This window comes from Mus caroli, chromosome 5 (genome assembly GCF_900094665.2).
Source record: "Mus caroli chromosome 5, CAROLI_EIJ_v1.1, whole genome shotgun sequence".
Taxonomy (NCBI): Eukaryota; Metazoa; Chordata; class Mammalia; order Rodentia; family Muridae; genus Mus; species Mus caroli.
This window is the reverse complement of record NC_034574.1, coordinates 94,799,075-94,812,264: the sequence shown is the minus strand read 5'-3', so window position 1 is coordinate 94,812,264 and position 13,190 is coordinate 94,799,075. Positions and strand designations below refer to the sequence as shown.

Here is a 13,190-nt window from a genome sequence, read left to right as displayed (position 1 = left end):
CTAGAGTCACTTTGGAAAGAGATACTCTCAATTGAGAACATGCCACTACCAAGTGGCATGGTGGGCTGTGCCACCCCTGGACAAGTGGTCCTGGGTTGTATAAGAAAGAGGCTGAGCCAAGCCATGAAGAGCAGGTCGGATGGTCAGAAACACTCAGAGGGCTGTGGTTCCCTGTTTGTCTGCGAAGCACCAACAGCATGCCGCCACCTACATACACAAGAACGCTGTGGCAGTTGGGACTGTTCACTGTGTGAAAGGTCTGGCATTCCAGGAGGATAGCAAAGGGATTCTTCCTGCCATTTGCCAGGCTATGTACTTGAAAGTTAGGTGCCTGGGTTGTTCTGCCTAATGGCCAACAGAAACAGCTGTCAGTCGGAAGTTCAACTACGTCCTAAACTTTTGCTCAAAATAAGCACTCCACAGAGCTCCATCAGATTGCCAGCCGCACAGCTGTTCACTGTGCACAAACGGCACTGCCCATAGACAGCTGGAGGAGCATCCTCACTGGCTCCAGCCAGCCACAGTGCTCCCCTCCACAGATGGGAAAACATACAGCCCATAGCTTCCTCCCTCTTAACGAAATGAAGCTCCACACTGAACTGTGGGCCTAAGTAACTTTTTCTTTGAATATCTCTTCCCCATTGATGACTCTTGGCTACTGTATTTCTTGACTTCTTACATTTACTTTAATGACGTTATGGCTTATTTCATATACTTTTCCTTATAAACTGCTGAAATGAAATATAATGGTGAGTTACCAAATATTTTCCACATATGATTGTTGTAGTAAATATTATTTGGGGGGCTTACTTCAGTTAGATGATAGAGTTCCCAAGTAAAAGACACAAAAGCATTTATATTTACAATAAGCCTTAAAGCACTAGAGCTGGGTACATATCAATGCTCTTTGCTATTTTGTCCACTTCTCTGTTAATAACCCCAAGGTATAACTTGGCACTTTCAGCTTGGGCCATTCCTACTCCAGCAGGCCGGCCCTCATGGCCATGTGCTCAGGGTCCACCTACCCCATGGTGGCTTCTTCCTTCTTCCTCTCTCCTCCATGGTCCCTGTCTGAGACCCCAATGGGACCACCAGCCCTGCCTACCTCTCCTCCCAGCTACAGGCTGTAGGGATCTTTATGAATAAATCAGGGTTAATTTGGGGCAAGGTTTACACAACAGAGGCTGGTATATGCAAGGATTCGTTCATCTTGGAGCAAGCCGGCCTTGGGATACAGTATTTGGCCTTTGAATACATTGTAGTACCAGACTAACCCGTTTGGGTTCAGGGTTTGGAAAGAATCATTTCGGTGATGGGGGCTTTTTCTCTATACTCTTTAAGATTCTGTGGCTTGTAAGCACAGATGGCCCTTCTGTGCCAGTCTCCTCCATGGACCAGCTTGGGCTGGTTTCATCTTTCTGACATAGTTTACAGTGTAAGTATGGTGGGGCCCGTGTTTTATGTAGTTAGTATCTTTCTGATTCTGATGTGTGTGTGTGTTGTTTTAATATACAGGCTTCCCCTGAGAGATCTACAAGAACTCAGCAAAAAGAGTTCCAGACCCACGTTCTGGACAGCGTGATGGATCACTTGCTGGCGGCTGATGTGTTATTGGGTAATGCTGGGTTTAATTTTTAAAGGGCTTGTATTCTCACTTTCCCCTCTCCAAGCTCCACATTCTCCTTCCTTCTGTCTCTAGTCTGGCCCATTATATAACTTTTTTTTTTAATGTTTGAGATGATACATTCATGTTTTTGCGCACAGCTGTTTGCTAGTGTCACTATAGAGTGCTGTGTTTTTGTGCACATATGCTTATCCATATTGTTGCTGATAGACATATGAAATGTTCCAGGTAGAGACAGCACCACTGCTGTAAACATTCTTATTCAGCAGTTACAAGCATGTAGATAATGTGTGTCTGTATGGTGGCCAAGTTTCCAGGATGTGCACGCTTGTCTTCAGGATGTGTTTCTGAAAGGTCAAAATGCACTGGACTGTATTCTCTTAAAGCGCTTGAATTGCCACATGAAAGTAACACCTGAGACATTTACAATAGAGACATCCCTTATGTACCAGACAACATGAAATTCAAAGAGAAGAAAATGTATCGGCTCGAAGCCAGGTGTAGTGTGGCTACCTGTCATTCATGCGCAATGACAGAAGCTATATCAGGGGGATTGCAGGTTCAAGGAAAGCCTGGGCTACCTCATGAGACCCTTCTCAAAAAGCCAAAGTATAAGTCGTAGCAATTTACTCTACATACTACTCTTTTTTTTTTTAATTTTTTTAAAAAAAATCTATTTATTATTATATCTAAATACCCTGAAGTTGTCTTCAGACACACCAGAAGAGGGCGTCAGATCTCATTACAGATGGTTGTGAGCCACCATGTGGTTGCTGGGATTTGAACTCAGGACCTTTAGAAGAGCAGTCAGTGCTCTTAACCACTGAGCCATCTCTCCAGCCCTACATACTACTCTTGAGTGATCACTTGAATCGTAGAACCTCTGTGCTGGTAAATTAATATTTTCTTGCAAAGTAATTTGCCAGAAGTAATCTTCAGTCAGTCAGTATGCAGCTGTGTTTTCAAAACTAGACATCAGCTCACATTTTTGTGCCTGTTCTCTGCTGAGATCATCTGTGCCACAAAAGGATACAGAATGAGCACCCTAGCAGGGGATAACAAAGGATCTTGTATGTGGAGCCTCGGGATGGTGCAGTGTGGGCGAGGAGGGCTGGTCTGAACCAGTGTGTTCACAACAGCCCAAGGGGGTTACCTGGTTAGGGGAGACTGCACTGCTGGTCACAGCGGTCTGAGGCACTTGGCTGAAGTCCCTCGGTTTCTTCTGAATCTTACATCACTTTATTGCTGTGGGAAGTGAGCCACAAATAGTTTTCATTCCCACTCACTATTCACAGATAGTCCATCTTTAATTGACCCTTTTTATCAGGTGGAAATATACTGACTGCTGCTGACAGTTCTAGCTTCTCACAGGCTGGCTTTAAGTGTAAGACTTTCAGCCCTCAGAGCTTTAAACCTGAGAAAATATTCTTTCCCGTGTTTATCCTGATTTCCATCTGTGCATGTCGTTTTCTTAAGATAGTCCCTAAGAGCATGCACTCATGGTTCATGAGGACGGTCGGGTACACTCAGTTGCCTTAGCCTGTGTCTTTAGGGTCTTGTGCCTATAGATAGCAATTTTCTTTTTCTTTTTCTTTTTCTTTTTTTCTTTTTTCTGCCTGGTTTTAGGGGAAGACGCGTCTCTGCCTATTACCAGTGGAGGAAGCTACCAGGTATTGGTGAACAACGTGTTTTATTTCACACAACGCGTGGTGGACAAGCTTTGGCAAGGCATGTTCAACAAAGAATCTAAACTTCTTATAGATTTTATCATTCAACTCATTGCACAGGTAATCCATCGTCACTATTCACTGGAGTACATGTCTTTCTTTGGATAATCCTTTTCCTATTGTGTCAAAATTGCTGGAAGTAGATGTAACTAGTGAGATAGTGAATATTCTCAGGTGTACCCAAACTTTGTAAAAAGTGAATTTTCATTTTGGTTTGGGTTGTTGTTTCTTTCTTTGACCATTTGTTTTCTAACAAGAAAGATAAAGAAAGAAACAAAGGGCATGTAGTTTAGTAGGTGGAGAGAATTGAAGTAGTTGGGAAGGAAAACCCGAGATCAGAATCTATAGCCAGAAGAAATAAAATTTTCAACTAAAAAAAAAAGGGCAAATTTCCTTTCACAATTCCATGAGTGACATATGGTGATTATGAACAAATTTAAAGATTTAAGAAATAAATGAAAAGAAAAAACCTCTCCTCCCTATGCCCTACTGCAACCCTTGCCCTGTGTGGGGTTCTGCTGGTGTGATTGGGTGGACCATCCCCTCTGAATTTATAGTTAAGCATTTATAGTTAAGCCAAAGAGAGCAGCTCTCAACTGTGGGGTGAAGCCCCAGAGCAGCGTAGCTCCCACTGGAGTTCTGGTCAACTCTTCAATCAGCATAAGAGACCATTCATCCTAACTGAGTAGTGTGGTGAGACCTCCGTACAGGGGCTGTTTGTACGGGACTCTCTTCGTTCTTAAATTGTGTTTATGTGTCTTGGGGGTTCTGAATCCGTAATAGCAAGGGCGCAGGATTTTTCAGCCAAGCACTCCGGGGTCTTAGCATGATGGCTCTTGGGTAGTAGCCGATGCGAGCATGCTTGTGAACGACAGCAGGGGTTTGCATTTCTGTCCTTTTACTAAAAAAATCTCTTTCATTTCTTCAGTCGAAGAGACGGTCGCAGGGCTTGTCGCTGGATGCAGTGTATCACTGCCTCAATCGGACCATCCTGTATCAGTTCTCCCGCGCGCACAAAACCGTCCCTCAGCAAGTCGCCCTCCTCGATTCTCTCCGGGTGCTTACTGTGAACCGGAACTTAATCCTGGGACCCGGAAACCACGACCAGGAATTCATTAGCTGTCTCGCTCACTGCCTGATTAATCTACATGCTGGAAGGTAAATCTCCCGGGTTGTGTTTGCCCTGCTGTCTGTGGTTCCTTATGTGATAACGAGTGCCTTCTTGCTTTTAATTATTTTTGTCTACCACTTTATGAAAGCTGTACAGGGCAAGTGTTGCAGTTTAGCAGAAACAATAAGGACTTTGTTTTCCTTTTCATTTAGTTTTACATCTAAATCTTTCATAATCACCATATGTCATTCATGTAATTATAAAAGGACATTTACTTTTTCATTGAAAAAATATGTTTTATACATCCCTGATCATGGTTTCCCCTCAGAGGTTCTCCCCACTGACCCACCAATAGACCCTTTTTCTTTCTCTCTCTTTAGAAAACAAGCAGGTTAAGAAAACAAAAATAAAAACAAATAAACCAGAATAAAAAGAAAACAGAGAAAAACCGGCAAGAAACTCACAGGCACACGTGTGCACAAACAAAACCCCTAAAAGCACAAAACCAGAAACCATTATATGCCAGCAAAAGCCAGTAAGAAATAAACAAATAAAAAGATAAATCCCAAAGCAATGTGAGACAGAGTGCCTACAAAGTTATCACTGGGCTCCTGTTGTGTTGGCCATCTTCTGCTGTGGAAGGAAGAGTGTAGTTATCTTCAGGGAGGGAAGAGCTTGGCACTTCAGAGCAGCTGTTAAATGTCTCACTGCTACTGAAGCACAGAGTGAGCTACAGACTGGAGGGGCCACAGGCATGCAAGCAGTGGCCCTAGAGAAGAGACCGTTTTGTAACTTTAAGATTAAAAACGTTAACGCCAGTCTAAAGTGCCCTAATGATAACACGGCAGTCTGGATCCCTAGAAACTTTCTGAACCACGTGCAGCTCCATGTGTTTGTGAGATCATTTCTTAAAAATGGCGCCTCTGCGGTAAATTCGTCTGCTGAATGTCTGGGTGGCGGTAACGGAGTGATGTGATGAGGCCCGTGCTTACACGCGTCTGCAGAGTAATTCATAGTGATTACAGCTTTCGGCTATACCATCCCTTCAGATATCTGGTTTGAATGTTTCAGCAGTGTGGAAGGATTTGGACTGGAAGCCGAGGCGCGCATGACCACGTGGCACATCATGATTCCCTCGGACATCGAACCAGACGGTGGCTACAGCCAAGACATCAGTGAAGGTAATCTTCCCGCTGATGGTGCTAGTGTCGTTCATTTCCTGTCCTTACACATAACAACAGTGGTTTCAGATACCACGAACACAGCCAACCTGTACACATGCCAGCCTCCAGGCAGACCACTAAGCCCGATGACGCTCACCTTCAACCTTCTTCGGAAAGGTGGTGGCATCTGTGCTGAAGATGCTACCCAGCATTGCCGAGAACTGCTGATGTTTGTGTTGGCACGTCCCCACTAGAGACAGATCTCTTCTGAGACAGGTTGTTGTTGGTACCACTTGATACCTTCTGGGTTTGTTTTTGAGTCAGGGATTCACTACATACCCAGGCAGACCTTGAACTCACTGTGTGAGCTCTGCAGACTAGCCTCGTCAGTCTCACTGGGAACTCATGACACTGTAGATTGTGGAGCTGCTCTGACCTACTGAGTCAGTCTCCAGGGCTGGCGACTGACTGTCAATCACAAGTCCTTCTAGGGGCTCAAAGGCTTGCTAAGGATGGATGGGCAAGCGGCTGTGAGTGGGTTATAAACTGAAGCAGCTACAGGGGAGCGCAAAGGGTCCTCAAAAACAAACAAACAAGCAAACAAATAACAAAACAGAAGCCAGCTGTGTGGTACATACCTTTAATACCAGCACTCAGGAGGCAGAAGCAGGCAGGTGCCTGCCAGTTCAAGGCCAACAACAAAGACTATAGTGAAATAGAAAAAAAGCTATTGTATGACCTATGTTATGGCCTCTCCTGGATATATACCTAAAGGGCCAAGTTAGCTTACCATAGTGATGTCTGAATATCCACATTGATGTCTGTGCTGTGCCACTATTCACAACAGCCAGGAAGTAGAAGCAGCCTAGAAAAGAAATTGTGTACACAGACATAATGGGATTTTGTTTAACAAAGAGAAAAAGGAAATCTTGCCATTTGCAGAAAAAAGTAAGATGGTTCTAGAAATTGTTATTAAGTGAAATAAGCTGGACTCAGAGAGAGATACTACCCATGTACATCATATGTGGGACCTAGATTTAAATGTGTGTACATGTAGGAGAGATGGGAAGGTCGTGAGAGTTAAAGGGGTCACCATGAGAGAGAGTGGGGAGATCCTGAGAGTAAGGTGAGAGAGGAGTGTGGTGGGATGCAGGAGATGAGGAAGATGGGGCTCTGTGGGGGAGGTCAGTGGACAAGAGCTGACTGAATGGTGTGTGTGTGTGTATGTGTGAAAATGCCATAATGAAAACACCTAAGGATACTTGTTTTGTATTCTATCTGAAAATTAATTTAAATATAAAGAAAATAAAGTAAAAAATTGTTTTTAAGGGCCCATTGACAGAGCACTTGTGATCCTGGATTCAGTTGGGGGTAAAGGACTGAAATATCAATTCTTATCTGAAATTTAGAAGATAAATGCTTACAGGTTTTTTTTTTTTTATAAATGAATAATACAGCATCTTCTCATGAGTGTAAAGTTTGTTATAATATTTTCCACATAGGCAAAACTTAACTTTGGCTTCTCATCTACATTAAATACCTCTTTTCATTGAACTGTATATAATCTAATTGTTTTGTTTTACAATTAAATACAATAGTTCAGATTCCCAGATGGAAAGCAGGAAGAAGAGAGCTGCCTTTGTCTTCTCTCTGGATCCTTTTCTTTCTTCCCGTTTTCCAGGGCGCCAGCTTCTCATTAAAGCCGTCAACAGAGTCTGGACTGAGCTGATCCACAGTAAGAAACAAGTCCTGGAGGAACTCTTCAAGGTCAGCCTGCCCGTGAACGACAGGGGCCACGTGGACATAGCCCTTGCGCGGCCACTCATCGAAGAGGCTGGTCTGAAATGCTGGCAGAATCATTTGGGTAAGAAGGGTCCCCGGGGTCCACTGCTGCCGCCCCTGTGCACACTGCAGACTGTTTCCGCCTTGTACAGCTGAGGCTCTGCGCTGGCCACCTATGGGCTTAGACGATAGCACCTCGCAGATGGCACGATCTAAGCTAGATCCCCACAGCCTTTTATCTGTGACAGTGAAATTTTAGAAGCCCGTAAAACGTGGTTTTCTTATTAAAACCGCCTTGGTAGCTATTTTTATCATCTTAGGTACACACAGTCATCTGTTTGGTTATGGTGATATTGAAGTGCTGTGCTATGGTACAGTGCCCTGGATCCCCAGTGGCTAACTGTGTACGCTGTTTGTACTTCATAGCCTTCTTAAAACGTAAAACATTCTGTGTTCCGAAATATTCGCAACAACAAAAGTTTTCGGGTAACAGACATATGTCATTAGCATAGAGACATATGATAGTTTAAATTTTCACATTAGTGGAGAAGTGGCGTCATCACTGCCAAATATTAACTCAGCCACCGTGTAATTGTCAGGCGCCCATCCTTAAACAGGATCAGCAGTAGTTAAGTCTGTGATACCTGAAAGACAGACATATGTACCTCTGAGGTAGCGACTCTTGTAGCAGTTTTTCATCTGGGTGGCTCATCCCCAGATCTGCTCACAGGTGCAGGAAAGGAACAGGGGACACTGGGTTCTACATTGCCGTGTGTTGTTCTATGTCTGGAAGCCTAAGGGGTTTCGTGTACACGGGTTCAATGACAGACTGGAAGTCAGAACGTTAAAGTAGAACGGTGATAGCCTGTACTGTGGTACAAGTTGTGGAATCTGGTCTGACTCACAGTCTAGTTTCTCACCGCACGGCGGTCAGATTTTCGGACTGTGCTTGACCGCTGAGAGCTGCAGCTACAGGACAAGAATGGCAGATAACACAGGGAGAGGGCTGTGATCTATAACCGTAACATGAAAACAGTAAAAGACTAATAAGTACGTGCTAAACTGTACAGTTACTTGATTTTAAACTTACAGCCCACGAGAAGAAATGCATAAGTCGGGGAGAAGCCTTGGTGCCCACCACACAATCCAAACTGTCCCGGGTCAGCAGCGGCTTCGGTCTGTCTAAGCTAACAGGATCAAGAAGGAACCGAAAGGAGAGCGGCCTCCATAAGCACAGCCCTTCCCCGCAGGTACAAGGCTTGGCTGCATGGCCCGTGCCGTTAGTGGTTAGATCTCCAGGGTCGCGTGCTTTATATAATCCTGCTAACCTAGGCAAGCAAAGTCTCGAAGTGGAACTTCACTACATTCTGCTTTAGAAGAGAGAGAGAGGGCTGGCAGGTTCCAGAGTGTCTCCCTTTTGTAAAGGGCGCGTGGCACTGGGCGTGTATATCTGACTCATAACTGGACCCAAATGGCAGTTAGAGACCGAAAGATTATTAAAATGTTTTCTGTGTGTTCTGACTTTGAAAAATCCCCTTATTGATAATGACAGGAATCATAAGGCGGTGACAGAGGAGTGTTTGCCTTTATAGTCCAGTTGTGATTGATTATATTAAATCTCCCTCCTCCGTTAGCCTTTCATCCTCATACTTGACCCTTAGGCCCTCAGGGGCCGTGTGGAAAAGGGTCTGAAAGAGTTGGCATGTAGCCCGCATATGTCGTGCCACGCTGAGCTTCTGAGAAGGGAACTTTGTGGTGGGGTCAGTATGCAGGAAGAGTTTCAGGGAATGCCCTGAGAATCTGTCGCTATGGAGAAGAGCAGGAAACTGCTCCCTGGGAAGCCACCCTGGCCCTGTCGTGTGCCTCACCCTACTTGGCCGAGGAAGGACATGGGTCACACTGGTCTCCCAGCCTTAGCTGGTCTGCACTGAGCTGGAGTCACCAAGCCTCACACCACAGCTCAGCCACACGTTGGCTCTACAGGACTGTGGCCTCTGGCACTGTGGGACTGTGGCATCTCTTCACAGCTGAGGCGGTTCCTGGACCTGCTAGCAGCACCCACAAGCCAGAATTCCAGTGCTGGGGTGGGAAGCTGCAGCTCTGTGGCTGCTGCCTAGCTCCAGTTGTCATAGAGGTCATCACTTAGCGTGTTTGCTTTTGTTTCCTATAGCAGCACATTGGCCCGATTTTTAACTCGTGGTTCAGCGTTAATTTCAGGCACTGTTAAATTTCAAAACTAAATAAATTAATTAAATGAGTAACTAAGTCAGGAAACTTGAAGGCCTCTCTCTCCGTGGTTTGTCAGGAGATTTCCCAGTGGATGTTCACACACATCGCCGTCGTGCGCGACCTGGTGGACACACAGTACAAGGAGTATCAGGAGGTGAGCATACGGAACAGTGGCGGTCAAGTGTGTGGCGCCCTCGGCTGCGATGTTTGCCAGCTGTTTCAAGCGTCATATTCTTGGCCCCCAGCAAACCCCTGCCTCTCATAAAACCACTAGCTCTCTTTCCTTAAACTAAAATATAATTTGTAATATTTACGGAAATGGCTTGGATTGGATTCACTTTCCCCATTATAACCCCATCCTAAGCCAGCTGTGCCCTTCTGTTGTTGAGAAGCCAACCTGGCACCTCTCCCCACAGCGTCAGCAAAACGCCCTGAAGTACGTGACCGAGGAGTGGTGTCAGATCGAGTGCGAGCTGCTGCGGGAGCGGGGGCTGTGGGGCCCCCCCATCGGCTCCCACCTAGACAAGTGGATGCTGGAGATGACGGAGGGTCCCTGCAGAATGCGCAAGAAAATGGTGCGCAACGACATGTTCTACAACCACTATCCCTACGTGCCGGAGACGGAGCAGGAAGCCAGCGTGGGGGTGAGTACGAGCCGGCCTCACTCTCGTTCCTTCTCAGTTGGCTATCTGCTTAGGCAACCTGTAACTGGAGGACGGTGTTTGTAGCTAGTGATGTCGCCCTGAGCAGGCATAGAACATAGACTCTGGAGCCTCACTGCTACAGAACCCATTTAGTTTTCCACATTTCCATGTTTAACATTGGGAAACGGGTTCTACCTCATAGGGCTGTCACATCAGCTGAGTGTAGAGTCTTAGAGTAGTGTCTGCCACAGAGTTAATTAAGCACCTAGCACCTCCTGTCTTTCTGTGTGGGAGTCCTGGCTCCATTCATCTTGTACTCTGTGGCTTCAGCCTGTTTTCTAATATTGCCTGAGATGTGGCCGTAGTGTCAGCCTGGGCGTCCATCAGATGCTGCCTAGGATGCAGGCCTTAGCATCTGCCTGGCTGTCTGTCTACAGATAAACCGAAAGTGCAGCTCACATGCTGGTGGAACAGTCTCAGATTGTAACAAGAAGGACATGGTGTCATTTTTAACACCTGGATGTATTTAGAGACTTGCCAAGTGAAACAGGAGATACAGAGAAGGAAATTCCAGTTTCCCTTCGTGGGGCATCTGAAGCAACCTGGCTCAGAAGCAGAGGGGGAGCTGTGGTCGGTCAGGCGTGGGAGGTGGCCAGGCTGAAGTTGGACACTGCCCCATTCACGGCAGAGCAGCTCGAGTTAATGATATGTACTGTTTCACAGTTGGCGGGAGTCTCATGTGCTCCTCACAAAACTATAAAATTTGAAAGAGGATGTTAGCTATATTTAATCATTGTGAATTGTACAGCGTATGTCTAAGATCACTTTTTACCTCCTAAATAAATTTGGACATAATTTATCAACTTAAAATATTCTTAAAGAAAATATGAAAATGTGAATTAATCATCAAGATTATTGAAAATAGTTCCTTAAAGGTTGTTTTTCCCGAAGCTGTCAGCTCCATTAAGCACCGCTGTATCTGGGTCTTAAAGCACTGTGCCTTCAAATGCAGACACCAGGCAAGCATAGCGGGCCCACAGTTCTCAGGCTTTCCCAGCACCTGCTTTTGTGAGAGCAGAACAGTGATCTCTAGTCTTTGGTTCCTCCCTCCAATCCTTCCTTAAGGGTCTAAGGGCCTACGAGTCTAAGGACCGTCATTCCTAAGGGTCTTAATGACAGCTTGATAAAATGCTTCAGTGAGCACTCATTTACTGGAACCTCTTCAGAAAAACTGAGCTTCCCTGGGTAAATAAAATGGGTTACAAAACATCCAAAGCAGTAAACCTAGGGAAAGGAGAGGCAGGGGTTAAGGGAGGGAGAGGAGAGCGTGCAGCAAGGAGGCAGTCGGGACACATGTACACACGGAGGAAAATGTTCAGCAACAAAGTTACTCAAGACTCTAAGATACACACTCTCCCCCAAACGTGGGACCTGCTCAGGGGTTGCTTTAAGTGAGGCGTTTTTTACCTTAAGTATAATGTGTGTACTGCAGTATTTGTTTTCGTCATTGTTAAGTACCTGAGAACATTATTAAGTGCATCAGTATCTGGAAAGCAAGCTGTGGAGGTTTCCTACGGAAACCTCTGTGTGACCAGCATTTTACCCAAGTGCAGGAGCCCCCAGCCTCTGAGAGCTAAACAAGCACTCCCAGCAAGAACCTACCGCATGAAGCTAGGTTTCTGACAGATAGGTTACATACCTGTCATATTAGAAGATACAAGGCAGGCGAGAAATGCTGGCACACTTACTTAGAGTCAAGGAGTGCACAGGAAGGGGGGCAGTTGCAGAACACAGAGTTGGAGTTATATATTGCATGGATTACGTACAAGGCAAAAGGTACTTGACATGGTAACATTTTCTGACTGAAAACTTTTTACTTTAGTTTTGGTGATTTAAAATCTGATGAACCTGAAAAGCATTGCATGTCTGCTTCTATGACATGATGCATGCAGCCTGTTATACAGCAGCACCCAGTGTGTCTGCAAAGCAGTCACTTAGATGTTCGCCAGAGCACCAGCAGCACCCAGTGTGTCTGCAAAGCAGTCACTTAGATGCTCGCTAGAGCACCAGCAGCACCCAGTGTGTCTGCAAAGTAGTCACTTAGATGTTTGCCAGAGCACCAGCAGCACCCAGTGTGTCTGCAAAGTAGTCACTTAGATGTTTGCCAGAGCACCAGCAGCACCCAGTGTGTCTGCAAAGCAGTCACTTAGGTGCTCCCCATAGCATCAGCAGCACCCAGTGTGTCTGCAAAGCAGTCACTTAGATGTTCGCCAGAGCAAGTTACACGCAGCTTTGTTTATACCCATCTCATGGGAGCCCTCTCAAGCCCAGGTATGATTGATCCTGTTCTGCACACAAGGACCTGGATAAGGTATGAAAGCCTTCTAGGTCAGAGCTGTTAGATAGTGGGGTGCAGCGAGAACATAGATCCCTAATAGATAACATGACAAAGCTTCCATTCCACCGTGAGTCACGCTACCTGGGAGGCTCAGGAGTTCAAGGCTATGCTGGACTGCATAGCTGCCCTTGAGTAATTCTACACAGAGGTCATTTGCTAGGTTTCCTTTCCGTGGCTGAATGCCTCACAGTTAAATGCTGAGCTACCAAGCCACCAGTGCTCTGCTCTGTGTTGTAGTCTGGGTTTCTCATTGCTTCCTATTCAACCATCATTCAGGAAGACTTTTTTAATTCTGAAGTTTTTATACTATTAGGGAAGCAATAATTTGGGAGGAGGGCTGTGATGGAAGTCGGTTTATGTGTGTGAAGAACAAAGTATGAATGAGTGTAATATATATATATATATATATATATATACATACATTACATATATCTCTATTATATATATGTATATATATATATAAATGAGTATGTGTTTGTATATATATGTGTATATCTTCATAATGAGGTTCA

The 13,190-nt window shown here is 45.3% G+C and overlaps 1 protein-coding gene across 10 annotated transcripts in view; it reads left to right on the top strand.

Moving 5' to 3' along the window:
* The window catches only part of Wdfy3 (WD repeat and FYVE domain containing 3), a 237,989-nt gene that overhangs the window by 178,211 nt on the left and 46,588 nt on the right, over nucleotides 1-13,190 (top strand). For 7 of the 10 annotated variants that reach the window (XM_029478028.1, XM_021162582.2, XM_029478029.1 and 4 more), the window contains 8 exons: nucleotides 1,516-1,615; nucleotides 3,251-3,411; nucleotides 4,280-4,509; nucleotides 5,534-5,643; nucleotides 7,307-7,489; nucleotides 8,500-8,657; nucleotides 9,713-9,790; nucleotides 10,053-10,280. In XM_029478028.1, the coding sequence (XP_029333888.1) occupies nucleotides 1,516-1,615; nucleotides 3,251-3,411; nucleotides 4,280-4,509; nucleotides 5,534-5,643; nucleotides 7,307-7,489; nucleotides 8,500-8,657; nucleotides 9,713-9,790; nucleotides 10,053-10,280 (1,248 nt within the window). The remainder of the gene's footprint in view (nucleotides 1-1,515; nucleotides 1,616-3,250; nucleotides 3,412-4,279; nucleotides 4,510-5,533; nucleotides 5,644-7,306; nucleotides 7,490-8,499; nucleotides 8,658-9,712; nucleotides 9,791-10,052; nucleotides 10,281-13,190) is intronic. The other 3 variants (XM_029478035.1, XM_029478030.1, XM_029478034.1) reach the window with 1 other exon arrangement.